This window comes from Saccopteryx leptura, chromosome 3 (genome assembly GCF_036850995.1).
Source record: "Saccopteryx leptura isolate mSacLep1 chromosome 3, mSacLep1_pri_phased_curated, whole genome shotgun sequence".
NCBI lineage: Eukaryota > Metazoa > Chordata > Mammalia > Chiroptera > Emballonuridae > Saccopteryx > Saccopteryx leptura.
This window is the reverse complement of record NC_089505.1, coordinates 148,371,975-148,398,612: the sequence shown is the minus strand read 5'-3', so window position 1 is coordinate 148,398,612 and position 26,638 is coordinate 148,371,975. Positions and strand designations below refer to the sequence as shown.

General features: G+C 35.3%; 1 protein-coding gene across 1 annotated transcript in view; it reads left to right on the top strand.

Annotated features, from left to right (window-relative positions):
- Positions 1-26,403, top strand: part of LRRIQ3 (leucine rich repeats and IQ motif containing 3) — a 177,232-nt gene extending 150,829 nt beyond the window's left edge. The window contains exons 6-7 of the mRNA XM_066372202.1: positions 16,260-16,986; positions 26,247-26,403. Of these exons, the coding sequence (XP_066228299.1) occupies positions 16,260-16,986; positions 26,247-26,403 (884 nt within the window). The remainder of the gene's footprint in view (positions 1-16,259; positions 16,987-26,246) is intronic.
- Positions 26,404-26,638: the final 235 nt, after the last annotated feature.

The following is a 26,638-nucleotide window of genomic DNA, read 5'->3' as shown; positions in this document are numbered from 1 at the left end:
TGCCGGTTCAAAACCCTGGGCTTGCCTGGTCAAGGCACATTGGGAGTTGATGCTTCCTCCTGCTCCCCCCTCTACCCTTTCTCAGTCTCTCTCTCTCTCTTTTTCTCCTCTCTCTATAAAAATCAATAAATAAAATTTTAAAAATAAAAATAATAAAATTATTTTATTTACAGAATGCAATATTTTAAAATGAAATCGAATTGGTGAAAAATTAAAATGATTGTTAAAGAATTTAAATATGACATATTTATGAAACATTAGCTTGTATTTGAATATGAAAGCTATGTACTGCAGAAATAGTAATACATAGAATATTTAACCTGGTTCACTATATCTGATTTTACCCCAGTATTTTCTGTCTCAACAAATGGCATCCCCATCCATTCTGTTTCTCAAGACAAAATGCTAGTAGCATTCACCCTTGATTGCCTTCTTTATTTTTTCCCCCTCTTCTGTGATCTAATTTATCAGCAGCCCTATTGGCTTTGCCTGCTAAAAATATCCCAAATCTTTCTTTTTCTATGCAACTTTACTTACTGTCTAACATTGCTTGGGCCTCTTATAGTTGCCTTTAAACCAGTTTCTCTCCTCACACTCTTGTGGTTCATATTCAGATCCATTTTCTTCATGCTAAAATCGCATATATCACTCCCCCACTTAAATAGCTCTTAATCTCATAATAAAATCCAACCCTTTGTCTGTGGCCTATAGTACTCCATAGAATCTGCCTTACCTCTCTGACCACATCTCACACTAATGTTATCTTGTTTACTGGGTTCCAACAAAAATGGCTTTCTCTGTGTATCCCTACCAGGCCAAATGTGTTCCTGCGTACTGGCTTTACAGTAACTTCTCATTTCTCTTGGAACATTCTTTTCTTGAAAATTTCCCACTGCTCACTCCTTTAAGTTTTTCACATTTGAAATTCAATTGAATTTTTTATTAAAAATTATTCCTATATACGGAGTATAATGATTAGATTCACTATCATTTTACCCTAATAATTTTCATAAGTTCACTATTCCTGTCTATTTTCCTATTTATGATATTGTCATCTGCCTTCTGCCAGTATAAGTTTCAAGAGACCTAGTATCATGGCTATCATAATGCCTCATCCCTGTATCTAGAAAAGTACCTTACACATAGAAAACATTCAGTGTTATGTATGCATTTTCACATATATTTGATATCTGATTGCTGTGTTCACAGAGACAACATTTTTCTTTTCTTTTTTTTTTTTTAATAATTTTATTTTTTTAATGGGATGACATCAATAAATCAGGATACATATATTCAAAGATAACAAGTCCAGGTTATCTTGTCGTTCAATTATGTTGCATACCCACCACCCAAAGTCAGATTGTCCTCTGTCACCTTCTATCATGTTTTCTTTGTGCCCCTCCCCACCCCCTTTCCCTCTCCCATTCCCCCCTCCCCCCCTGTAACCACCACACTCTTATCAATGTCTCTTAGTTTCACTATTATGTCCCACCTACATATGGAATAATACAGTTCCTGGTTTTTTCTGATTTACTTATTTCGCTTCGTATCATGTTATCAAGATCCCACCATTTTGCTGTAAATGTTCCGATGTCATCATTTCTTATGGCTGAGTAGTATTCCATAGTGTATATGTGCCACATCTTCTTTATCCAGTCATCTATTGATGGGCTTTTTGGTTGTTTCCATGTCCTGGCCACTGTGAACAATGCTGCAATAAACATGGGGCTGCATGTGTCTTTACGTATCAATGTTTCTGAGTTTTTGGGATATATACCCAGTAGAGGGATTGCTGGGTCATAAGGTAGTTCTATTTTCAGTTTTTTGAGGAACCACCATACTTTCTTCCATAATGGTTGTACTACTTTACATTCCCACCAACAGTGTATGAGGGTTCCTTTTTCTCCACAGCCTCTCCAACATTTGCTATTACCTGTCTTGTTGATAATAGCTAATCGAACAGGTGTGAGGTGGTATCTCATTGCCGTTTTGATTTGCATTTCTCTAATAGCTAAAGAACATGATCATCTTTTCATATATCTGTTGGCTATTTGTATTTCTTCCTGGGAGAAGTGTCTGTTCATGTCCTCTTCCCATTTTTTTATTGGATTGTTTGTTGGTTTGTTGTTGAGTTTTATGAGTTCTTTGTATATTTTGGATATTAGGCCCTTATCTGAGCTGTTGTTTGAAAATATCATTTACCATTTAGTTGGCTTTCTGTTTATTTTGTTATCAGTTTCTCTTGCTGAGCAAAAACTTCTTAGTCTGATGTAGTCCCATTCATTAATTTTTGCCTTCACTTCTCTTGCCATTGGAGTCAAATTCATAAAATGCTCTTTAAAACCCAGGTCCCTGAGTTGAGTACCTATGTCTTCTTCTATGTACTTAATTGTTTCAGGTCTTATGTTTAGATCTTTGATCCATTTTGAGTTAATTTTTGTACAGGGGGAGAGACTGTAGTCCAGTTTCATTCTTTTGCATGTGGCTTTCCAGTTTTCCCAGCACCATTTATTGAAGAGGCTTTCTTTTCTCCATTGTGTGTTGTTGGCCCCTTTATCAAAAATTATTTGACTATATATATGTGGTTTTATTTCTGGACTTTCTATTCTGTTCCATTGGTCTGAGTGTCTATTTTTCTGCCAATACCATGCTGTTTTGATTGTCGTGGCCCTATAATAGAGTTTGAAGTCAGGTATTGTAATGCCCCCAGCTTCATTCTTTTTCTTTAGGATTGCTTTGGCTATTCGGGGTTTTTTATAGTTCCATATAAATCTGATGATTTTTTGCTCTATTTCTTTAAAAAACGTCATTGGAAGTTTGATGGGAATTGCATTAAATTTGTATATTGCTTTGGGTAATATAGCCATCTTGATTATATTTATTCTTCCTAGCCAAGAACAAGGTATATTCTTCCATCTCATTATATCTTTTTCGATTTCCCTTAACAATGGTTTATAGTTTTCATTATATAAGTCCTTTACATTCTTTGTTATGTTTATTCCTAAGTATTTTATTTTTTTTGTTGCAATCGTGAAGGGGATTATTCTTTTGAGTTCTTTCTCAGTTGTTTCATTGTTGGCATATAGAAAGGCTATTGACTTCTGTATGTTAATTTTGTATCCTGCGACCTTACTGTATTGGCTTACTGTTTCTAGTAGTCTTTTTGTGGATTCTTTGGGGTTTTCGATGTATAGGATCATATCATCTGCAAAAAGTGATACCTTTACTTCTTCTTTTCCGATATGGATGCCTTTTATTTCTTTGTCTTGTCTGTTGCTCTGGCTAGAACCTCTAGTACCACATTAAATAAGAGTGGAGAGAGTGGACAACCCTGTCTTGTTCCTGATTTAAGGCGGAAAGCCTTCAGTTTAGTGCCATTTAATAAGATGTTAGCTGATGGTTTATCATATATGGCCTTTATCATGTTGAGATATTTTTCTTCTGTACCCATTTTGTTGAGAGTCTTAAACATAAAATTGTGTTGTATTTTATCGAAAGCCTTTTCTGCGTCTATTGATAAGACCATGTGGTTTTTGTTCTTTGTTTTGTTGATATGGTGTATTACGTTAACCGTTTTATGTATGTTGAACCATCCTTGAGATTCTGGGATGAATCCCACTTGATCATAATGTATTATTTTTTTAATATATTGTTGTATTCGATTTGCTAGTATTTTGTTTAGTATTTTAGCATCTGTATTCATTAGAGATATTGGTCTGTAGTTTTCTTTTTTTGTGCCATCCTTGCCTGGTTTTGGTATGAGGGTTATGTTGGCCTCATAAAATGTGTTTGGAAGTATTGCTTCTTCTTCAATTTTTTGGAAGACTTTCAGTAGAATAGGAACCAAGTCTTCTTTGAATGTTTGATAAAATTCGCTGGTATAGCCGCCAGGGCCTGGACTTTTATTTTTGAGGAGGTTTTTAATGATTTTTTCTATTTCTTCTCTACTGATAGGTCTGTTTAGGCTTTCTGCTTCTTCTTGACTCAGTCTAGGAACGTTGTATTGTTCTAGGAATTTATCCATTTCTTCTAGGTTGTTGAATTTAGTGGCATAAAGTTTTTCATAGTATTCTACAATAATTCTTTGTATATCTACGGTGTCTGTGGTGATTTCTCCTCTTTCACTTTGGATTTTGTTTATATGAGTTCTTTCTCTTTTTTCCTTGGTAAGTCTTGCCAAGGGTTTGTCAATTTTGTTGATCTTTTCAAAGAACCAGCTCCTTGTTCTATTAATTTTTTCTATAGTTTTTCTGTTCTCTAATTCATTTATTTCTGCTCTGATTTTTATTATCTCCTTTCTTCGGCTGGTTTTGGATTGTCTTTGTTCTTCTTTTTCTAGTTCCTTAAGGTGGGAAGTTAAGTGGTTCACTTGGGCTCTCTCTTGTTTGTTCATATATGCCTGAAGTGATATGAACTTCCCTCTTATCACTGCTTTTGCTGCATCCCATAGATTCTGATATGTCGTATTGTCATTTTCATTAGTCTGTATATATCTTTTGATCTCTGCACTTATTTCTTCTTTGACCCATCCATTTTTTAAAAGTATGTTGTTTAGTTTCCACATTTCTGTGGGATTTTTTCCCTCTTTTTTGCAGTTGAATTCTAGTTTCAAGGCTTTATGATCAGAAAATATGCTTGGTACAACTTCGATTTTTCTGAATTTGCTGATGTTGTTTTTGTGGCCCAACATATGGTCAATTCTTGAGAATGATCCATGTACACTGGAGAAAAATGTATACTCAGTCACTTTGGGATGAAATGTCCTGTAGATGTCTATCATATCCAGGTGCTCTAGTGTTTTGTTTAAGGCCACTATGTCTTTGTTGATTCTCTGTTTGGATGACCGATCTAGAGCCGTCAGCGGTGTATTGAGGTCTCCAAGTATGATTGTGTTTTTGTCAGTTTTTGTTTTAACATCAATAAGTAGCTGTCTTATATATTTTGGTGCTCCTTGGTTTGGTGCATATATATTAAGAATTGTTATGTCTTCTTGATTCAGTGTCCCCTTAGCCATTATGAAATGGCCATTTTTGTCTCTGAGTACTTTTCCTGTTTTGTAGTCAGCATTATCCGATATGAGTATTGCTACACCTGCTTTTTTTTTTTTGATGTTATTTTCTTGGAGTATTGTTTTCCAGCCTTTCACTTTGAATTTGTTTTTATCCTTGTTACTTAGATGAGTTTCCTGTAGGCAGCATACAGTTGGATTTTCTTTTTTAATCCATTCTGCTACTCTGTGCCTTTTTATTGGTGAGTTTAATCCATTTACATTTAGTGTAATTATTGACACTTGTGAGTTCCCTATTGCCATTTTATATCTTGCTTTCTGTTAGTTTTGTGTCTTGTTTGATCCTTCTCTTTTGTTTTTCTATCTTTTGTTTTTATTTGGTTGTATTCCATACATCTTTCCTCTGTAGCTATCTTTTTTATCTCATGTGCTTCTGTGGTGGTTTTTTCAATGGTGGTTACCTTTGAGTAATGAAAAGTGTCCCTACCCTGTTCATTGTAGCGAACTATTTTGTGAGTACTTTTGCACTCCATCATCCTTTGCTACTATTAATCTCCATCTTCTCCCCCTCTTTCTTTTTGTTGTTGTCACAGTTTAAATTTGGTTTTATTGTGTTCTTCTTGGAGCTTTTACTTGTGGCTCTTTTATTTTGTTCTTTGTATCTGATTGGAGAACCCCCTTTAGTAATTCCTGGAGTGGGGATTTTCTGATGATAAATTCCCTCATCTTTTCTGTATCTGTGAATGTTTTTATTTCTCCTTCATATTTGAAGGATAGCTTTGATGGGTATAGTATTCGTGGCTGAAAGTTCCTCTCTTTCAGGACTTTAAATATTGGGGTCCACTCTCTTCTAGATTGTAGAGTTTCTGCTGAGAAATATGATGATAATCTAATGGGCCTTCCTTTATATGTTGTATTCTTCTTTTCCCTGGCTGCCTTGAGAATTTTTTCTTTGCTGTTGGTTTGTGTCAATTTCATTATGATATGCCTTGGAGTCGGTTTTTTGGGGTTAAGAAAACTCGGAGTTCTGTTTGCTTCTTGAACTTGAGGCTTTAGTTCTTTCCACAGGCTTGGGAAGTTCTCATCTATTATTTGTTTGAGTATGTTCTCCATTCCATTTTCTCTCTCTTCTCCCTCTGATATACCTATTATTCTTATGTTATTCTTTTTGATGGAGTCAGATAATTCTTGTAGGGCTATCTCATTTTTTTTAATTTTTGAGTCTCTTTCTTCTTCTCTCTGTTGTGCCTCAAGTTGCTTGTCTTCTATTTCACTAATCCTCTCTTCTATCTGACCTGTTCTATTAGCTAAGCTTGTTACTTCATTTTTCAGCTCGTGAATTGAGTTTTTCATCTCTGTTTGATTTGTTTTTATAGTTTCAATTTCCTTGGACATATATCCTTTGTGTTCATTGAGTTGTTTTCTGAGCTCCCTAAATTGCCTTTCTGTGTTTTTTTGTATATCTCAGAGGATTTTTAGGATTTCTATCTTGAATTCTCTGTCATTTAGCTCCAAGGTTTCCAATATATTAAATTTTTTCTCCATAGATTTTTCCTCATCTAGCTGTGTTACCTCTCTTTCTTTTGTATCCATGATATTCGATTTTCTCTTCCTTAATGGCATCTGAGGGTGGTTTTGTTGATAGTATTAATGAGATTTAATAAAGAGTAAAAAGTTAAAAAAATAAAAAAAATAATAAAAAAATAAAAAATCGAAGTTTTTTTTTTAAAAATTAATAATGAAATAAAGAAAAATAAAATAAAATAAAAATTTTTTAAAAAAGGAAATTATTCCCCCCCTCCTTTTTTCCTCTCCTCTCCTCTCCCCTCTTTCTTGAGAAAATCTTGTGGTGAACTGTGAATTATAACAAACAATGCCTGTGATGGAGGGCCTGAATTGGGGAAAAGTAATAAAGGGGCAAAAAAAAAAAAAAAAAAAAAAAAAAAAAAAAAAGAATGTATGGACCCACAAAAAGCAAATAAGGAAAAAATTTGGGTCAAGAATAAAATGATTTGCTTTTAGGTGTTGGTTTTCTAAGAGTTATGATGAGAGGAATAAGAGGAAAACGTAAAAATGGGGGGACAAATTAAAAAATTACTATTGTATTTAGTGGAACAAGAACTAGATAAAATGGAGAGCCAGGGATGGGAGCACTGCTAGTGAGTTAAAAAGGTGAAGTAAAAACCCCCCAAAATGCCACAAACATAATTTTGAGTCCCAGATAAGATAATTTGTTTGTTATTGAGGTTTGAATGAGAGGAGATGTAAAGGAGAAAGGAAGAAACTAATATAGAGGGAGAAAAGAAAGAGAGAGAGAGAAAAAAAGAGGGAACCACTAAAAGAAGAAAAAAGAAAGGAGAGAGAGAGAGAGAGAGAGAGAGAGAGAGAGAGAGAGAGTTAAGGGTTTTGGAGTGCAACCCTCATAGAGAGAAAGGAAGAGAAGAGAAAAGATAATGGGAGATGTAACACTTATGGGTAGTGTAGTTCAAGGAGAGGAGAGAGTAAGACCGGCAGAGAGTTAATCGGCCAAATTGGAGGAGGAAAAAAAAGTATCAAGAATGAAGATAAGAGAAACAAACAAACAAATATAATAAAATGGGATAGGTTATAATGTCTGCAGATTATTCTTGATTTTGAGAGGTTATCTTCTTGCTTTTTCTTTTCTCTCCCTCTTCCTGGTTGGTGACTCTGTACCCCGGGTTCTGCCCCTTTGGCACGCTCAGGTAGAGGTTTGCAGTTGATAAGTCTCTATGGCAATGTCATGTATTGTGCTTTAGTCTCGTTGGCAGTCGAGGCTCATTAGCATTTATAGGCTCCGACAGTGAGATAGTCCGTGTTCCTGGAGCCTTTCTCCTAGTCTTTCCTTCCTCAATTAGTAGCCTGATAATCCAGCTATGGGGTTGCTGCTGCTTCTGCCTGGATAGTAAGAGGCTCAAAGAGTTGGCAACTCCCCACTCTATTTCCATTCAGCACAGGGCTCTGGGTAAGGCTCAGTCAGTCAGAGCTGCTAGCATAATCAGGCGGGCTTTCCACCCACTCAAAGACCTCTGGCTCTGCCACTCTGTCCGGTAACACAGGCGGGCACCCACTTCCAGGGTGCTTGGAGGAAACTCTCACTCACTGTCTGCGCGCGCAGACCAGGATATCCGGCCAGCAGTCTCACGCTCTCAGTGAAACCCCCAACCGCAGGGAAAAGTTGCAGCGTTGGAATTGAGTCTCACTTTATCCCCGTGCGTGGCTTTTGCAAGGCTCTGGGGTGGCCCGAGATTCCGCTTTGGCCCACACAAAGGCTCCTGACTCTGCCCCTCTGTGCTATAACACGGGCGAGCACTGCCGAGGCACTCAGAGGAATCTCTCATTCACTATCTGCGCGCACAGACAAGGATATGAGGCCGGCCGCATTTCCCTCTGAGTGAAACCCCCTCCAGCACGGAAAATCTCCACCATTGGAATTAGTTCTCACTCCCTCCCGTGCGTGAGTTTCCCAGGGCGCTGGGGCTGCCCAGAGACTCTGCCCTCGGCCCACTGAAAGGCCTCTGACCCTGCCTCTCCATGGGCATCACGGGCACCCACTCTCAGGGCCTAGGAAGAAATCTCTCGCCCACTAACTGCACGCACGCCGACCAGGAGACCGGGTAAAATGGCCGCCCCACTTGTCTTTCTTTGTTTGGGTTTGGCGCGAGTGTTAGCTTGTATTGCCCGGGTTGCCACAGGATCAGTTTTTCCTCGGCTTGGATCTCCGTGCCACAGCCTGGTTCGGCCGTTTGTGCCGCGGCCTGGATCTATTCACCCCCTTTGCCCGCCTCAGTTTCTATATTCACAGTTACCAGAGAAAGCCGCCCTGTTTAGGTTAGTGAGGAAGGCGGAGCATTTCTTACTCCCGATTTCCTTCGGGGTTTGGTTATATATTTAGCCAATTTTTCACTCGACCATACCTTTGGGTGTATTGCGAAGCATCTGGAGGCTCCAAGTATAGGTTTTTCTGTTTCTGGTTGAAGATCTTGTTGAGTTTTGGGGGAGATTTATCGGTATTGCTTCCTACCCCGCCATTACTCTGACATCATCTGAACATTTTTCTATTAAAGAGAGATGGCCAGTACTTACTCTGTTTTGTTTTGTTGATGAGTGCCATTCTGACTGGTGTGAGGTGATATCTCATTGTGGTTTTAATTTGCATTTCTCTAATGATTAGTGATGTTGAGCATTTTTTCATATGCCTATTGGCCATCTGTATGTCCTCTTTGGAGAAGTGTCTATTCATTTCTTTTGCCCATTTTTTGATTGGATTGTTTGTCTTCCTGGTGTTGAGTTTTACAAGTTCTTTATAAATTTTTGTTATTAACCCCTTATCAGACGTATTTTTAGAAATATACCCTAAAAACACCATAGAACTGTTCCAAAAGGAGAAATGCACCCCCATGTTTATGGCAGTATTATTCACAATAGCAAAAATCTGGAAATAGCCCAAGTGTCCATCAATGGACGAGTGGATTAAAAAGCTTTGGTACATATATACTATGGAATACTACTCAGCCATAGAAATGATGGCATCGGATCATTTATAATAACATGGATGGACCTTGATAACATTATACTGAGTGAAATAAGTAAATCAGAAAAAACTAAGAACTATATAAATCCATACATAGATGGGACATAAAAATGAGACTTGGAGACAAGGACAAGAATGTGATGGGAATGGGGGGTGTGGAGGAAGGAAAGAGAGGGGGTGGGGGGAGGGGAAGGGCACAAAGAAAACCAGATAGAAGGTGACAGAAGACAATTTGACTTTGGGTGAGGGGTATGCAACATAATCAAATGTCAAGATAATCTGGAAATATTTTCTCTGAACATATGTACCCTAATTTATCAATGTCACCACATTAAAATTAATAAATTAAAATTTAAAAAAGAGAGATGGCTATATTAATAGAAACTAAATAATTCTCAAACAATAAAAAATAAACTAAAAATAGGGGGGAAAAAAGAGCAGGTTGAATAAGAAATTTTATAGTTGTAATTACTGAATTTCAGTTGAATTTTAAAGCTACTAAAATATAAATGGATGGGTGGAAAGATGAATAGATAGATGAATTAATAGATGGATAAATCAAAATGATTCTGGAAAGCTAGAAGCTATTAAGTTCTTCATTGAGACTATGTATAACTTTAAGTAGTTGGCATTGGGAGAAATTCGTATTTGTTACATTACTAAAACACTGAAATTGAGGTCTGAGATCTAAGATTGGATAAATGCTTACAGAGTCTTAGAGATTCTAGATACATTATCCAAAAAGAAATTAAAATAGAAGAATCTTTAACATATCAGGATGAATTACAATTGAAATGAAATAGAAATGAATAATTTAAGAATGAAAAAAAATAGAAAGATGAACTCTAATATGACCACAAGTAGCAATTAAAGATCCTAACTATTTTAGAGATCTCATATAAATGGAACCATGCAGTATTTGTCTTTCTGTGACTGACTTAGTTTACTTAGCATAATGCCCTGAAGGCTCATTTAATTTGTCACATATTGCAGAATTTCCTTCATTTTAAATGCTGAATATATTCCATTGTATTATGGGGCACATTTTCTGTAGTCATTCATCTGTTGATGGAAATTTAGGTTGTTTCCACACTTTAGCTATTGTGAATAGTGCTGCAGTGAATACAGGAGTGCTAATATCACTTTAACATCCTAATTTAAGTTCATTTTTGATAAAGACCACAAGTGGGGTTGCGGGATCATATGTAGTGCAATTTTTTTTTTTTTTTTTTTAGGAACTGCCATACTCTTTCCCATAGTGCCTACATCATTTTGTATTGTCACCAACAGTGTACAAGGGTTCCAGTTTCTCCACATCCTTACAAACACATGTATTGATCTTTTTGATATTAGCCATCCTGACACGTGGAGGTGGAATCTCATTGTAGTTTTGACTTACATTTTCCTAATGATTAGTGACATTGAACATTTTTTCATATATCTGATGGCCATCTGTAGGTCTTTTTTGGGCGAAATGTCTAATTAAGTCTTTAGTCTATTAAAAAAATGGAATATTCAGGTTTTTACCATTGAGTTGTAAGAGTTACTTATATATTTTGGAAATTAACTCCTTATCAAATACATACATTTTGCAAATGTTTTCTCCCATTCTGTGAGTTGCCTTTTTGTACTGTTGTTTGCTTTGTAGAAAATGCCTCTGTGATTTTGATAAAGATTGCATTCAATTTGCAGGTTGCTTTGGGCAGTTTAACAACATGATTCTTTTAATCCATGAACACAAGATATCAGTTTATTTGTGAATTCTTCATTTTCTTTCATCAGTGTTTTAATGTGTTCATTATAAAGATCTTTCACCTGCTTGTTTAAATTAATACCAATAATTTTATCATTTGATGCTATAGTAATGGGATGGTTTTCTTAATTTCTTCTTTATACAGTTTTTGTTAGTGTAGAGAAATACAACCAAAATTTGTATGTTGATTTTGTATTCTTCAGCTTTACCAAATTTAGTAGTTCTAACTATTCTTTGTCTTTAGAGTTCTCTAAATATAAGATTATGTCTTCTGCAAATAGGGACAATTTTACTACTTCCTTTCTGAGTTTGAGACCTTTCTCTTATTTTTCTTGTCTACTTACTCCAGCTAGGACTTCCAGCTTATGTTGAACAGGAGTGGCATCCTGGCTTTGTTCCTGATGTGACAGGGAAGGCTTTCAGTTTTTCACTATCGAATATGAAATTAACTTTGGGAGTTCATCACCATTGGATGTGCCTTACAGGAAATGCTAAAGGGAGATCTTCAAGCTGAAAAAAACAACACTAAACAGAATCATGATAGACTATGTACTTTTTTAAAAAGTGCTGAATTAAACATTTTAAGGCAGTAAGACAGACGTATAAAAAGGTTATTTTATTCACCTTTATTTTTTATCATAATAAACAGCATTTCATTATTTCGTGCTTAAGAAACAGAAAAAAGCCCCAGAAAGAAACAAAAGCATTTCTGGACCCTGAGCATATTTTTTAGGGAGGGGAGGATATTTAGTGTTTCACAATCACTGGTCTGAGGATGGGTTTGCCAGAAGTTTCATGCCAGTCCACAAAAGAGTTAACTACCCTGATGTTATAACAAGATTTATAGACCCAATGATCTTAATTGAATTCACTTATGCTCAGGGTGATTTCTGCTTTAGTGGTCCCCACAATAATTCTCCTATTTTATTTTGTTCCCAAGTGTATAAAGCTTCAAAACCACTGTGCTAGATAAAAAATCTCCTTGCAATAGAATTTCTGTTTCCAAGTGTAGAAGTTTTCAGGCTGTTCTATAATGTATTTTGAAACAAAAATCATTGGCAGATATGACATCTAATATGGCTTTACCATTTTACCCAAAGATTTTTTAGTGGGCAGATCCCTTTCTATTTTTTAGTAGAAATACATATATTTTAAACTTAGCATGAATTTTGTTTGGGAGGTGTTTTAAAAATTTTGTTATTTGTTTAACAGTTGCAGTTTGTTAAACATCTCCTTTTATAGGCAGAAGCAGAAAAAATCATTAATTTTATGGTGATTAATAAAGGCCTTGTGATAATTAATACAATTTAGGGTTTCTGAGAAAACTTATGTGTGTTCCAAATTTTCAGTCTTGATTCTGATACTCTGCTTTGCTCTTTCAGGCTAAATATGCAACTAGAAACTACTTTATTTTCTATGATATTATATCTAGTCTTTAAATCAATGACCCACTAATGGTAATTCTTAAGCCAACAATTAAAGTAGCCAATTATTTTAAAATGAAAAATGTTGCTGTATAAACAAAGAGTATTAAATAGAATTTAATAAATTATTTTATTATATGACTCAGTAATTTAGGTAAAAGAATATTTCCATAGCACCGTAAAGTCATATTTGGAAAATATGTGTAATTTTATGTCTAGACATTTTCATATGGTAAGGTGTGGTCAGAGATGCAAAACCATTTTTTATAGCTTATGCCATATTTTTCTTTTTCTATTTGAAATATGATTTGACAGTTTGTTTGCATAATTTTATGTCAATGCCCTTCATATCCGAATATGATACTACTTAGAGCATTGCTTGCCATGTATGTCAAAATAGGTCACCTTTATCCCTTTTCATTTGAATTATGTTTATGAGAAATTCCCTATTTCATAAATATGAATACCATTTTGGAGCCTATTATTATAGAAAAGTGTTGTTTTTTTTTAAACTGGATATTGAGACACTCCAGGTCATATAGAAGCTGCTTATATCTCAGGACACAAGTCTACCTCACAGATTTGAAATTTTATATGTGACACTTTTGTGATTAATATTCCTATTTTGTAATAATATAGGATGTGGTCAAAGTAAGTTTGCAATTAGGAATACTCAAAACAAAGTTTATTATTGCATCATTTTTATACAAACAATTATAAATATACTTTTGCTCCACCTGGTATAAAGGAAGCAGAAAAATAATTCCACTGATACAAAGATGTTACACCTGTAGACCTTATACTTGTTTGAATAGAAAGTTCACTTTGCAACTTCCTAGCTTAGTATAGTCATTATTTGGCCCTTCATGCTGTCAAATGCATCTAACAAAGACTTTTGATTCCATTGTCAGTTAAGATTAGAAAACATGAAGCAAAGTGATAGAGAAAAAATAAACAGATGACAGATGTCATAGAGGGGAAAAGAAAAAGAAAGAATAAGTTAATGAGATGAGCAAAGAAATATATATATCAGTTATTTCAAATTGCTCTCTTCTCTGCTATACCTTAAGTCTTGCAATGGGACTCTTCTTATTGAATTTATTGAGGTGGCATTGGTTAATAAAATCACACAGGTTTCAAGTGTACAACTCAATAAAACATCATCTGTTTACTACCTCATGTGCTCACCACCCAAAGTATTCTTAGAAGAAAAGTTAGAGGTGTCATACTACTTGATATCAAACAATACTATAAGGCCATTTTAGGTTTACAGTTGTTCATATGGAAAAATAATACCATAATTAACAGTAATTCAAAAATAAACTATCTGTGTTGCATACTCACAATTGTATACCTACTTTTGCCCCATCCTATATGTATATTGGTAACTGTGATATTGTGATTTTTAACAAGAAAAGTAAGTATATTTGGTCTGTTCTCCCAGTTCTGGAACAGACCTCTAGAACCCTTGGAACTTTTTAAGTGATAAAAGCAGAGTAAGAAAGATGGCTTTTACGTTAGTGAAGTAAATTTTGCACCATGTCAGGCAACCCAACTGGAACTTTTAGTCCCAACCCTGACCTCTAGGCAGGAAAAAGGGGCTAGAGTTGAGTTCAGTTGCCATTAGTCAATCATGTCAATGTAATTAAGCCTCCCTAAAAACCCAAAGGAGCTAGGTTCAGAGAACTTTAATGTTGGTTAACACGTTCAGATTTCAGGAAGAGTGGTGTACTTGGAGAGGGCACGGAAGCCTCTCACCCTTTCCTCAAACCTTACCCTGTGCATCTCTTCCATGTGTCTGTTCCTGGGTTATATTCTTTTGTAATAAACCAAAAATATAATAAATAAAATGTCTCTCTGAGTTCTGTGAGCCACTATAGCAAATTAATTGAATCTAAGCAGGGGTCAGTAGAACCTCCAATCTATAGTTGAATGGTTATGATAACCTGGACTTACAATTGGCATCTCAAACAGGGTGCACAATCCTGTAAGATTGATTCCTTAACAAGTGGTATCTAACTGTATCTCAAAGTAGATAGTGTCAGAATTAAGTTGAATTGTAGGGCAATCAGATGATGTCAGAGTATGCATAGCTGTGTAGGAAAACCCTCCCACCCTTACACAAGTTGGGATTAGTGACCAGAACTTTTAATACTTTATTCATGTTGTGTTTTATATTCCTGATATTTTATTCATGGCTGGATTTTTCAAAGTAGTTGCCCCAGATCATACCTTATTTACTCTAGACCTAAAACACTGGCTTTTGTCCCTTTGTGTCTCTAACTTTGGACCCAATCTCTTAATACGTATGTGTGGATACTTTTTTTTTTTACCCTTTTTTACTTGCTAGACTTGATTTTCTACTTAGCCCTAAGCACTACTTCCTTTTCTAATGTTGATATTCCTGTGGCCTTTAGTGAAAATTCTACCTATTCTCTTTTTTCCTATGGTCTGCCTAGACCACAGGTTCTGGCCTCTTCATGAGCACCTTAATGTCCATAAAACCTTCATCAGATTTGACATTTTGATACGTAAAGATTTTAAAAGAATCATCTGTTAGAAAAGATAAAATACTAATAGAATAGAGTTAGCAGAATGTAATTTCAATAGAGTCAGTCAAATATGGAAACATATCTTCCTAAGATTAATCAGTATATCTTTTCTAACCTGTATTTGCTACATGGTCCTAAGTTCATCAGTAGACTTGTCAGAAAATAAATATATGAACAATGTGATTCAAGTTATTATATTAGTTAGATTAGCTGTAATAACATATAGAACCAGAAATATATATTGACTCAAACATAATTGCCATTTATTTCCGGGTTCCATGAAGTCTGATTAGATAATCCTTATTAGTGAGTAGTTTTTCAAGCAGTGATTCAGGGATCCAGAGTTCTCCCACTTTATGTCTCTACCATCTTCTAGGGCCTTATCCTTATCTCTGTGAAGTGGATCAGAAGAAGAAAAACGGAGGAGGCACATTTGTTTTTTAGTAGCCATGGACCAGAAATGACACATATCACTTCTGTCCACACTCTATTAGAGAGGACTTGGTCTCATGGCCACAATAACAGCAAAGGAGGCTTAGAGATTTGGCTCCTTTGTGTGTCCAATGAAAGGGAAACAATATTGGCAGCTATTAGTTTCCACCAGAGTTGAGAAAAACAGGGTAAAACTTTATAATGTTCTTTGCAAATATGAGATAATTATATGTAAGAATAACATGTATGATTAAGTATAAGATATTGCCATTGAGTCAGTGCAAGTTAAATAACTGAAAAAGAGAATGCAGAAAATATAGGAATAAGTGCATTTTCTGTATTAAAATGTTTCAATAGTGATTTTCCCCCCAAAATCACAAATTGCAAAGGAACCTCAGTTGGGAACAATGCTTCTTAATGTAAGTAAATAACAGTTCTTGTAAATTTTATTAATGTATTTTTCAAAGTAATTGAGACAGAAAATAAACTGTGCTTAACACCTGTATAATATATTATATTTTTCTGCTATGTGGCGTAGGTCAGGAGTCTGAAGATGAAATTGAGGATGAAGAATCACATGCTAGTTTTAGGATATCTGTGTTCAAACTACCCTTACATTCTTCAAATCTATTGAAGCATGCTGCAGTCTTAAAAGAGAATGAACAAGATACCTTTCCTACACATTCCCAGCTGATTTCTACTTCTCATCAAAAACCATTCATTAAAAAAGCACACACACTGTTGGAGAAGAACATAAGGAGAGAGTTTTTTACAACACACAATACTGGTATAAATCTGAAAGCATTTTATGATATTGATAAATATCACTCAGAAGAAAAGAAACAAGAAAGTCATAAGAAGAAAGAAATAGCTGTAGCCAAGGCACTAGTTGCCCAAGAAAAAGTTGGTTTAACTGTTAAAGAAACTTTGTATAAGAAAAAATGGACTGCGCAGAAACGGAGGATAGAAGAGAACAAGGCAATTCAGCGTGGTTTATTCCAACTTTGGCAGGACAGGTTCAACTACCTGGAAAAAGTTAGAGAGAGAAGAGCTTTGTTTCTAGAAGAAAAAGAACAAAAAGCTGAAGACCGTTTATTAATTCAAAAGTTAAATAATGAGCGCACTTTTTTGACCAAAGGAATAATTAAACTTAAAATTTCACATAAGAATAAAGTGCTCTTACGTGAGAAAAAGCTGCTGGTTCAGCAAAAACTAGAAGCTGAAAAATATCAAAAGGATTTACTTAAACACATGAAGGAACTGAGGTAGGTACAGTTTTGATATAATAGAAGCATTAAAGTCCATATCATGTGAATATTGCATACTAAATGTTGAGATCTAATAAACAGTGCTTTATAATGTGGTATATTCTACTTTGGAAAACAGAAACAACAACAAATGAAGGACAAATATGTCCTGATAAATTACCAAAATGAGACAATGAAACCACTCTTTCTGCACCCCCATCCTATCTAGCAAAATCTGCTTCTTAATTAATGGTTGTTCTTACAGTAAATGGCATCATCATTAGTCTCTGGACCAATGCTAGTAAACTCAGTCTTTTGCAGCTCATTTTAATTCATTGCCAACATCTAATATATTTCCCTGCTCTTTTTACTTCTAAAGGGAATCTCAAATTGATTCTTCTTTTTCAATCCAACTTTTCCTGTCCTAATTTATACTCTTATAATTCCTCTAAAAATTCACATGATCCTTCCTATTGAGACCTCCATCTCCATTCTCCATCCTTTCTTCAACCATATCTGTTCTCCAGCCTACAAACCTAAACTATCTTTTAAAATTAAGTTCTGAACATGTCATTTACTATTTGAATATGTTGATATCTTGAAATTGCCTGCAAAATAAAATCCAGTCTCCTCTGAGTGGCATTTCAGACACCCCGCTCTGTTCCAGTCCACAGACCCATCTCACTAAATTTTATGCTTATCCCCTTCTCTTCCCCTAGCCTCACTTTTGCTCCTAACAGACCAAATTATTCGCTGCTCCCTAACCAACTTTGTACTTTTTTATCCTTACAGTCTTACTGATTCTACTCTCTTTCTTCCCTCAAATATGCACTCCGAAAAGGCACTACAAACTCACAATGTTGCTGTTTGTCTACATGTTATATAACTGAAGGCTTTATGTTATTGAGCAAATTTTATTTTGAAGTGTTCGAATTGGTGAAAGGGTAGTGCCCATATGTGACGGAAAAAGCACTCTTTCCTCCAGGGAGACACCTCAATAGTGGCTGATGTTTGGCTGAGTGTGACTGTTTAACCCCTATTTGTCTCCATCATGCGCTGACAAAATCTATCAACCAACTGAAGTGGTACATTCACTATTAATCTCTCCCCAACAGCTTTTCTAATATGTTAGTGCTTTTAATTTGATGATGCTTTCATAGCAGTTTTTAAAATCTCAAATGTAGTAGTTATCATAAGAGGACCTATATTAAAGTTAGCTTGTAAAGTTATTTATAAGATAATGTGGACTATTATTCCATTTCAGTGCCTAGTACTATAGATTCCCAAAATCTATTCAATAATTATTTACTGAAGAAAATAAGTAAAAATCTCATTTTTAAAATTGGTAATGACTGTACGGAAGTCCATTTGGGTTATATAATAGCCTCTGTTATGAGCAAGTGTTTTTTACATGTTTATATTCAATACTTTAGCCATTGGAATGAGGAACAATGCATTTTCCCTGTAAATGTTGGTGATGTGAAGATGTCTAATCAAAATTATTAAATATATACTAAAAGTACAATTAACCAGGCTATGAATCTAGCTTCACTAGTGCTTTGTTTAATTACAATAACTTTGTCCTACATATTCTTTTTGTTTGTTTGTTTGTTTCTTCTTTGATATCTGGCATTTCTACTAAGGAGTATTTCTTACCTTATAGTTCAAGTCATTTAAATAGTATTTCACTCCCAGATGCTGAACATGCCTGATGATGTGGGAACATAAACATTCTTTGACCCCAAGACAATAAAACTGCCAGAAATAGTAACACAGGCAATAGTACAGGAATTAGAACTATAGGTGAGGTTGCAATTGCTTAAGAACATTAAATTGGATTAGAAAGGGTATCTAAATCTCAGTGGACAGTCTTATGGGAAAGACCATTAGAAATCCTACCAGAAAAACAATTGCTGCATTTTAATTTTTGAAAATTTTTATGGATTGATTGGTTGATTCTAACAATAGAGGAGAGGAGAGAGAGAAAGACAGGAACATTGTTCTGCTCCTGTATGTGCCCTGACTAGAGCTCAAACCAGCAAACTCTGTGCTTTGGGACAGTGCTCTAACCAACTGAGCTATATAGCCAGGACAAACAGTTACATTTTAAACATGCATCTTACTGAAGAACCTTCTTTTTAAGAAATATCTTAGAAAACTAATCCTCAGAACACACTTTGGACAAAGGTGTCTCAAACAAATGCAAAAATTTATTAATGGTTCCATAATGAAGATTTTTAAAATTTTAAAATAAATCAAACTTTGTATTGATTCAGAATAGTTTAACCAGACGTTAGTAAGTTTAAATTTTATTTGTTATCAAAGAAATTTTACTGAAGTATAATTGGTATATAACATAATAGTTTCAGATGTAGAATGTACTGTTTTGCTATTTATATATAATGATCCCCACATCATAAGGCTATCATCTGTAACCATATACAGTTATACATTTTTTTCTTGTGATGAGAATTGTTCAGATCTGTCCTCTTAGCAACATATATATATGTAATATATATATAATACAGTGTTATTAATATAAATTTTTAAGATCCTCTCAACAACTTCAAATATTCAATACAGCATTATTAACTATAATCGCTATACTATATATTACTTCCCTGTGACTTATTTATTTTATAACTGTAAGTTTGTACCCTTTCACCCCCTTTACCCGCATCATGTACCCCTCCCACCTCTGGTAACCACCAATTACTTCTCTGTATTATGAGCTCTGTTTGTTTGTTGTAGAGTCCACGTGTAAGTGGATGGTCCTTGTCTTTCTCTGTCTGACTTATTTCATTTAGCATAATGTAATCAAATTCAATTCATGTTGTTACAGATGACAATATTTCCTGTCTTATGGCTGGATAAAAATTCGTTTGTGTGTGTACCCCATTTTATTTACAAAGAATATTTTAAGACTGTAAACCATGACTCATGTAAATATAAAATGAACATGTCAAAGGTTTTATTTAACTCATTATTTAATGAAGGATTGAGTAAGACATTACAACCAATTCAAATGAGAATTCTAAGAGCATGAATATATAAATAGGCAATCAGAAATGTCAGAATAAATTTAGTCATTATCCACTGGCAATAATCAATGTAACTCCATTGGACAAAATGTATTTATATTTTTTTAGACAAGAAACATTTGCATCACTCATAGTTTTCCTCAACTTATAGAGTTGAAAAATAGCTCAAAGAAATTGAAATATACAGATAACTCTTAAGGGTACACTAGAAAGGACACACAGTAATTCTTTTTTAACTCTTTCAAAATCTTTCACACAATTTTTTTCCTGCTGTTAGATTCAAACTTAAGAGCCAAAATTTTATTCTGGTGATATTTTAAGTGGCCAAACTGTATAAATGCATGCATATATTTAAGGCTTGTCTAGAAACACTTAGAAATTATTATAACTGTTTATTTCATATACATTTTTTAAATGCTACCACTTACAAAAATATGGTCTGTACCAGAAATAAATGTCAAATAAGAAGAAAGCACTTGCCTTTTCTACTTCTAAGCAAATTTGAAATTATTTACTAAAGTACTTTATATAATACATTTTAAGGATGAAAAATATTTTCTGTTTTTCTCTGCCAAAATTTATAAGCATTTTCATTAATGTGTACTCTTTATGTGAGAGAAAGGTTTTGGGAAATAATTTTCCTGTAATTTATTTTAATAAAAAATATTTTGGGCCTGACCAGGTAGTGGCTCAGTGGATAGAGCATCGGCCTGGGATGCTGAGGACCCAGGATTGAAACCCTAAGGTTGCCAGCTTGAGAGCAGGCTCATCTGGCTTGAGTGTGGGCTTGCCGGCTTAATTGTGGGATCATAGACATAACCCCATGGTCACTGGCTTGACCCCAAAGGTCACTGGCCTGAAGCCCAAGGTCTCTGGCTTGAGCCCCAGGTCTCTGGCTTGAGGAAAGGGTCACTGGCTTAGCTGGAATCCCCTGGTCAAGCAATCAATTAATAACTAAGGTGCCACAACTAGGAGTTGATGCTTCTCATCTCTCCCTTCCTTGTCTTTCTATCGCTGCCTGTCCCCCTCTCTCTCATACACACATACACACTCTCTCTCTCTCACTTAAAAAATTTTATTTTTTGGAAAAGAGAATGAAGGCTAGTCTCATATCAAAACACAAATCTATGGCATGTCAGTGTTAGAGAAATTTAATCAGCTTAGTTTTACTATAGCAAATTGAAATGTCTGGCCATTGTTAATCTGAGGAGGATACAGAGTCAAGTGTGCTTCCTAATGTATCTTAACTGAATTATCTTCTCTTGTAAACTGCTGCAAAGATATTATCTTTGAAAGCACACAGGAATAAGGCAATGTAATGTTGTCCTAAAAGTCATTTCTGAGTTTTATTTGTAAATATTTTCAAATAAAGATAGAGTATCAACATGCAGAAAAGAGCTGTGACTCAAAAAAGTAGTCTGTCTAGACACTTTGGAGTTTTTCAAATCTTTTGATTTTCTGGTTCAAACGTTTGATGTAAAAGCATTCTGATGAATCTCAATAACTAGTGAGTTATTACTGAGACAGTGGCTTCCAGTTTCTGCTGCTGAAAGAGGAAGAACGAAAGAAGAAAGGGAAACCATAAATCTCTAGTTTAGGAAATTGATAAAATACCCACAGGGGCATTTAGAATGAATTGAAAAGAGACTTTGAAATGAAAGAACTTACATACCAGGTAAATGCTGGTTATAAGTCTTCCAAAACATTCTTGTTCATATTTTGAAGAAGTGATGATACTGCTCAGGGCAGAACAGTAAGGTTTCCCTTTTGAAGTCCAATATCAATTAGCATGAAGATATGGCACATTGGGCAGTTATCCAATTACATCATCTTCTGCTTGTCTTTATTTTGATCATCAATTGACCCCCTAGACTACTCTCTTCATTCACTGTGGTCTTTATATCTTGATTCATAAAGCTTTTCTCCATCCAACTTTTACTGTAATCATAGTTAATTTTCAAATTCATAAGAACAACTCTCTCAATTGCCTAACCTAAATATGCTTTATCCTAACCATCTTTAAACTCATTTCAGTAGACATGCAGAACACCCATCATAACTTGGAACTGCCTTACCTCTTAAATATGAAACTCTTGTACACTTATTTATGACTAAAGTTTTTATCTTTTTTAACTCTTATTTTTACCACATGTATTCTTCAAAGACAGGTCTTGCATAATTTTGTTAAGCTTGTGTCTAAGTATTTTATAAGATTTTTTGGTGATAGTATAAATAGAATTTCTCTCATAATTTTATTTTCCCATTATTTTATCTTTGTATACTATATAATTACAATATGTCATTGTGTTTCTCTTCAGTTCTTTAAATAGTTGTGAGGTTTTTTTGTATTGAAATACATTTTTTAAACTTAATTAGTACCCTTAATTACATGTGCATTGTAATTAAGGCTTTTGTCATGACTTTTACTCTTCTGCATGTCCAGGCAAGGCTCTTCTCCAGAGCTCCAGACCCAATAGTGGAAGCTAATTTTCATTGAGATATTATTAAATTTTAGTCATTCCTCTAAAGATTTTAAATGTTCTTTACTCTTTCCTAAACCCTATGAGTTGAGTTGTCCCTTCTTTAAATTTTTTTTAATTTTTTTTTTTTTTTTTTTTTTTTTTTTTTTTTTGTATTTTTCTGAAGCTAGAAACCGGGCGAGACAGTCAGACAGACTCCCACATGCGCTTGACCGGGATCCACCCGGCACGCCCACCAGGGGGCGATGCTCTGCCCACCAGGGGGCGATGCTCTGCCCCTCTGGGGCGTCGCTCTGCCACGACCAGAGCCACTCTAGCGCCTGGGGCAGAGGCCAAGGAGCCATCCTCAGCGCCCGGGCCATTTTTGCTCCAATGGAGCCTCGGCTGTGGGAGGGGAAGAGAGAGACAGAGAGGAAGGAGAGGGGGAGGGGTGAAGCAGATGGGTGCTTCTTCTGTGTGCCCTGGCCGGGAATCGAACCCGGACTTCCGCACGCCAGGCCAACGCTCTACCACTGAGCCAACCGGCCAGGGCCGAGTTGTCCCTTCTTAAAGATGAAGAAAATGATACAGACAGAGCTGAAATAACTTTTCAAAAATCACACAGTCAATAAGTTGTAGGTCTGGGTCACAAACAGAATGACTTCACTACCTGTACTCTTACCCACAAGCCATTTCTTCTCCATATTCATCTCACTTAGTATTACTACATGGATATCCAAGTTTTTTAAACTCTATTTTACAAAAAAAGAACTCCAATCTTTTTTTTTTTTAATTTACAAAATTAGCCATACCTGTGGTGGTGCAGTGGATAAAGTGTCAACCTGGAACACTGAGGTCGCCGGTTCAAAACATTAGGCTTACCTGGTCAAGGCACATGTGAAAGTTCATGCTTCCTGCTCCTTCATCCCTTTCTCTCTCTCTCTCTCTGTCTCTCTCTCCTCTCTAAAATGAATTTTTAAAAAAAGAATATATAACAGAGTGACATTGCTCAATAAGAGTTCATAGGTTTCAGTTAAACATTTCTACAGCATTTGAACTGTTGATTGTGTTGTGTTCCCATCACCCAAAGTCAAATCACTCTCCGTCACCACAGACTTGTCCTTCTTTACTCCCCTCCCCCACAACTTCCTCCCCCTAGTAATCACCTTTATCTATGTCCATGAGTCTCAATTTTATATCTCACCTATGTGTGAAATCATATAGTTCTTTTTATTGTGACCGAGACAGATAAAGACAGAGAGAGGGTCAGATAGGGACTGACAGAAAGGGAGAGAGAAGAGAAGCATCGATTCTTCATTGTGGCACCTTAGTTGTTCATTGATTACTTTCTTGTATGTGCCTTGACTAGGGGGTTACAGCAGACCGAGTGACCCCTTGCTAAAGCCAGAGACCTTGAGCTCAAGCTGGTGAGCTTTGCTTAAACCAGATGAGCCAGCGCTTAAGCTGGCAACCTCAGCGTTACGAACCTGGGTTCTCTGCATCACAGTCTGATGCTCTATCCACTGCATCAGCATCTGGTCAGGCAAAATCATATAGTTCTTAACTTTTTCTGCTTTACTTATTTCACTTAGTATAATGTTCTCAGAGTCCATCTATGTTGTCCTAAATGGTACTATGTCATCCTTCCTTATGGCTGAGTAGTATTCCATTGTATATATGTACCACATGGTCTTTATCCAATCCTCTGTTGAAGGATACTTTGGTTGTTTCCATGTCTTGGCCACTGTGAATAATGCTCCAGCCTTTTTCCTTATCCAGGTGTCCTACATTTTCTGTCCGGATGAATTCCACTATTATCTTATCCTGTAAAAGAAATTATTAAATGTCAGGCACTCCTTTAAGGATTTTAAATGTTTACTTATTTAGTCCTTTACTAAATCCTAAGAATTAGATTATCTCCTTTTAAAGATGGAAAAAATAAGGTAAGAGAACATAAATAACCTGTCAAAAATCACATACTGAATAATTTTTAAACTTAGGCCCCTTTTTCATTTCCCAAGTTCAGATTTTGCGTTCCCCTAAATACATATGAAAAACACCAAGATCTAGCCCACTTCTGTATTTCTAGGCTTTTCTGTTCTACTGTCTTTCTTACCAGAACTGTATGACAGACAGCTTGGAGCATGCCAAGCTGTGCTACCCTCTCTGCTTTTGTTTTAGCACTGAAGCTTTTCTTGTCTTCCTTCTGCCTGTTCTCCAGATTACATCTGCAAATTTTTTTTATCATGTTTCACTTTGCCTTGTTGCATAATGCTTTCATTATGGTACCATGGCATTTGATTTATATGCATATATTTATATATAATTGATTTATATATAATATATAATACCTTTATTTCTCTTTACTTTCTATAAGCATCTCATAGTTATATTGTCATATTTATATTTCTAGCATATAGGTAATGTGACAAACATTATAATATATAACTGTTGAATGAATGAGGATGAATGAATGAATTCTTCTAAGACCTATGCTATATCCAGGTTTGACAGTATGACCCGGTTCATCTTTCTCTAATTTAGATTCTTATCAATCTGCAAGGGTAGCTATAACAAAATAATTCAGACCAGGTGGTTTAAACAAGAATTTATTTTCTCACAGTTTTAGAGGCTAGAAGTCCAGGATCAAGGTGTTGACAGATTTGTTTCTTCCTCGGGTCTCTCTCCTTGGCTTGCAGCTGGCTGTCTTCTTGCTGTGCCCTCACAGGGCCTTTGTCCTGTGTGTGTACATCCTTGGTGTCTCTTCATCTTCTCATATTGGATTAGAACTCATTCATATGATCTCATTTAAATTTAATCACCTCTTAGAGGTTCTATTAAATACAGTTGCATTCTAAGGTACTGGATGTTAACACTTCAGCATATGAATCTGGAGTGGACACAGTTTTTAGTCCAGAGACAGATTAAGGTGGGTTGAGGCCCCAGGCACAGAAGAAATACTGGGCTCAAGAAAAAGAGAGACAGGGAAAATAAAAATACATGGTAACCATATTTTTAAATAAATAAAAATCTTATGTACTATTAATGTTAAAATTGCACATATGTAACCAAACTTGCTGTCATTAGAAAAAAGTGTAAAGTTGGGGTTTTGCGGGGCCCTTCAGAAGGCAGGGCCCAGGGCACGCGAATCCGCCTCTGGTTCAGTCAATAACAGAGTCTTACACAATGGAATACTACTTGGCCTCAAAAAAAAAATCTTACCTTTTGGGACAGCATGGATGAACCTGGAGAGTATTACACTAAGTAAATTGAGCCAGTCAGAGAAAGACAAACACCATATGATTTCACTCAAATGTAGAACCTAATAAACAAAAAAACTAACAAATAGTTACAAACTCATAGATAGAAAACAGACTGACAGCTGTGAGAGGGGAGGGGTTTGCATCGCTGGGTGAAAACGGTGAGGAGATTAAGCAAAAATTAAAACTCAAAAGCAAATACCAGAAGCCTTGGATTTAGTGAGACTTAAGTAAAAGTTCTGCAACTCTGGTTTAGATACTTCTTTGGGAATCTAAGTCATGGTTTGTAGAGATTCTGTTATAGCCAATAGGAATTTTAGAAATATTAGCCTAATATGAATATTAGTGAAGGTTATAATAAAATTCTATGCAATAAGTGAAGTTCTGAGAGGTGTTTTTTTTGCATTTGTAGATGTCTATTTTGAATACATCTAATTATCATTAACAATCTGATTGAATGTTATGGTTTTAGTAATTTAAAAATATCTCATTCTATTACCTTTTCTTTTTCCTTTTAGGATTCAAGAAACACATAAAAAACACCGTGAAGAAAAATTTGTTTTTGATATGATTGCCTGTCAAAAAGCTTGTGAACGATTACAAGATGCTAAAGCAAAAGTTGCCCGTGTAAAAAGGAATATATTCACTAAAATTCCCAGTGGAATGACAGAATGATCAAATGCCAGATCATATCCTGTGGTCATTTTGAATTGTGGCAGTTATTTTCAATTAAAGCACTATGAAATAATAATATGAAAAAAGAAAAAGATTCATATATAAATCTTATTTTTAAATATAAAGAATAATTAAAATATTTCTATTACTGATCATAATTTAACTTAAATCAAGTTAGTTGACTTGGCACCCCTAAAGCTCCCTTATATATCCAGACGCCCAAGGACCCATTAAA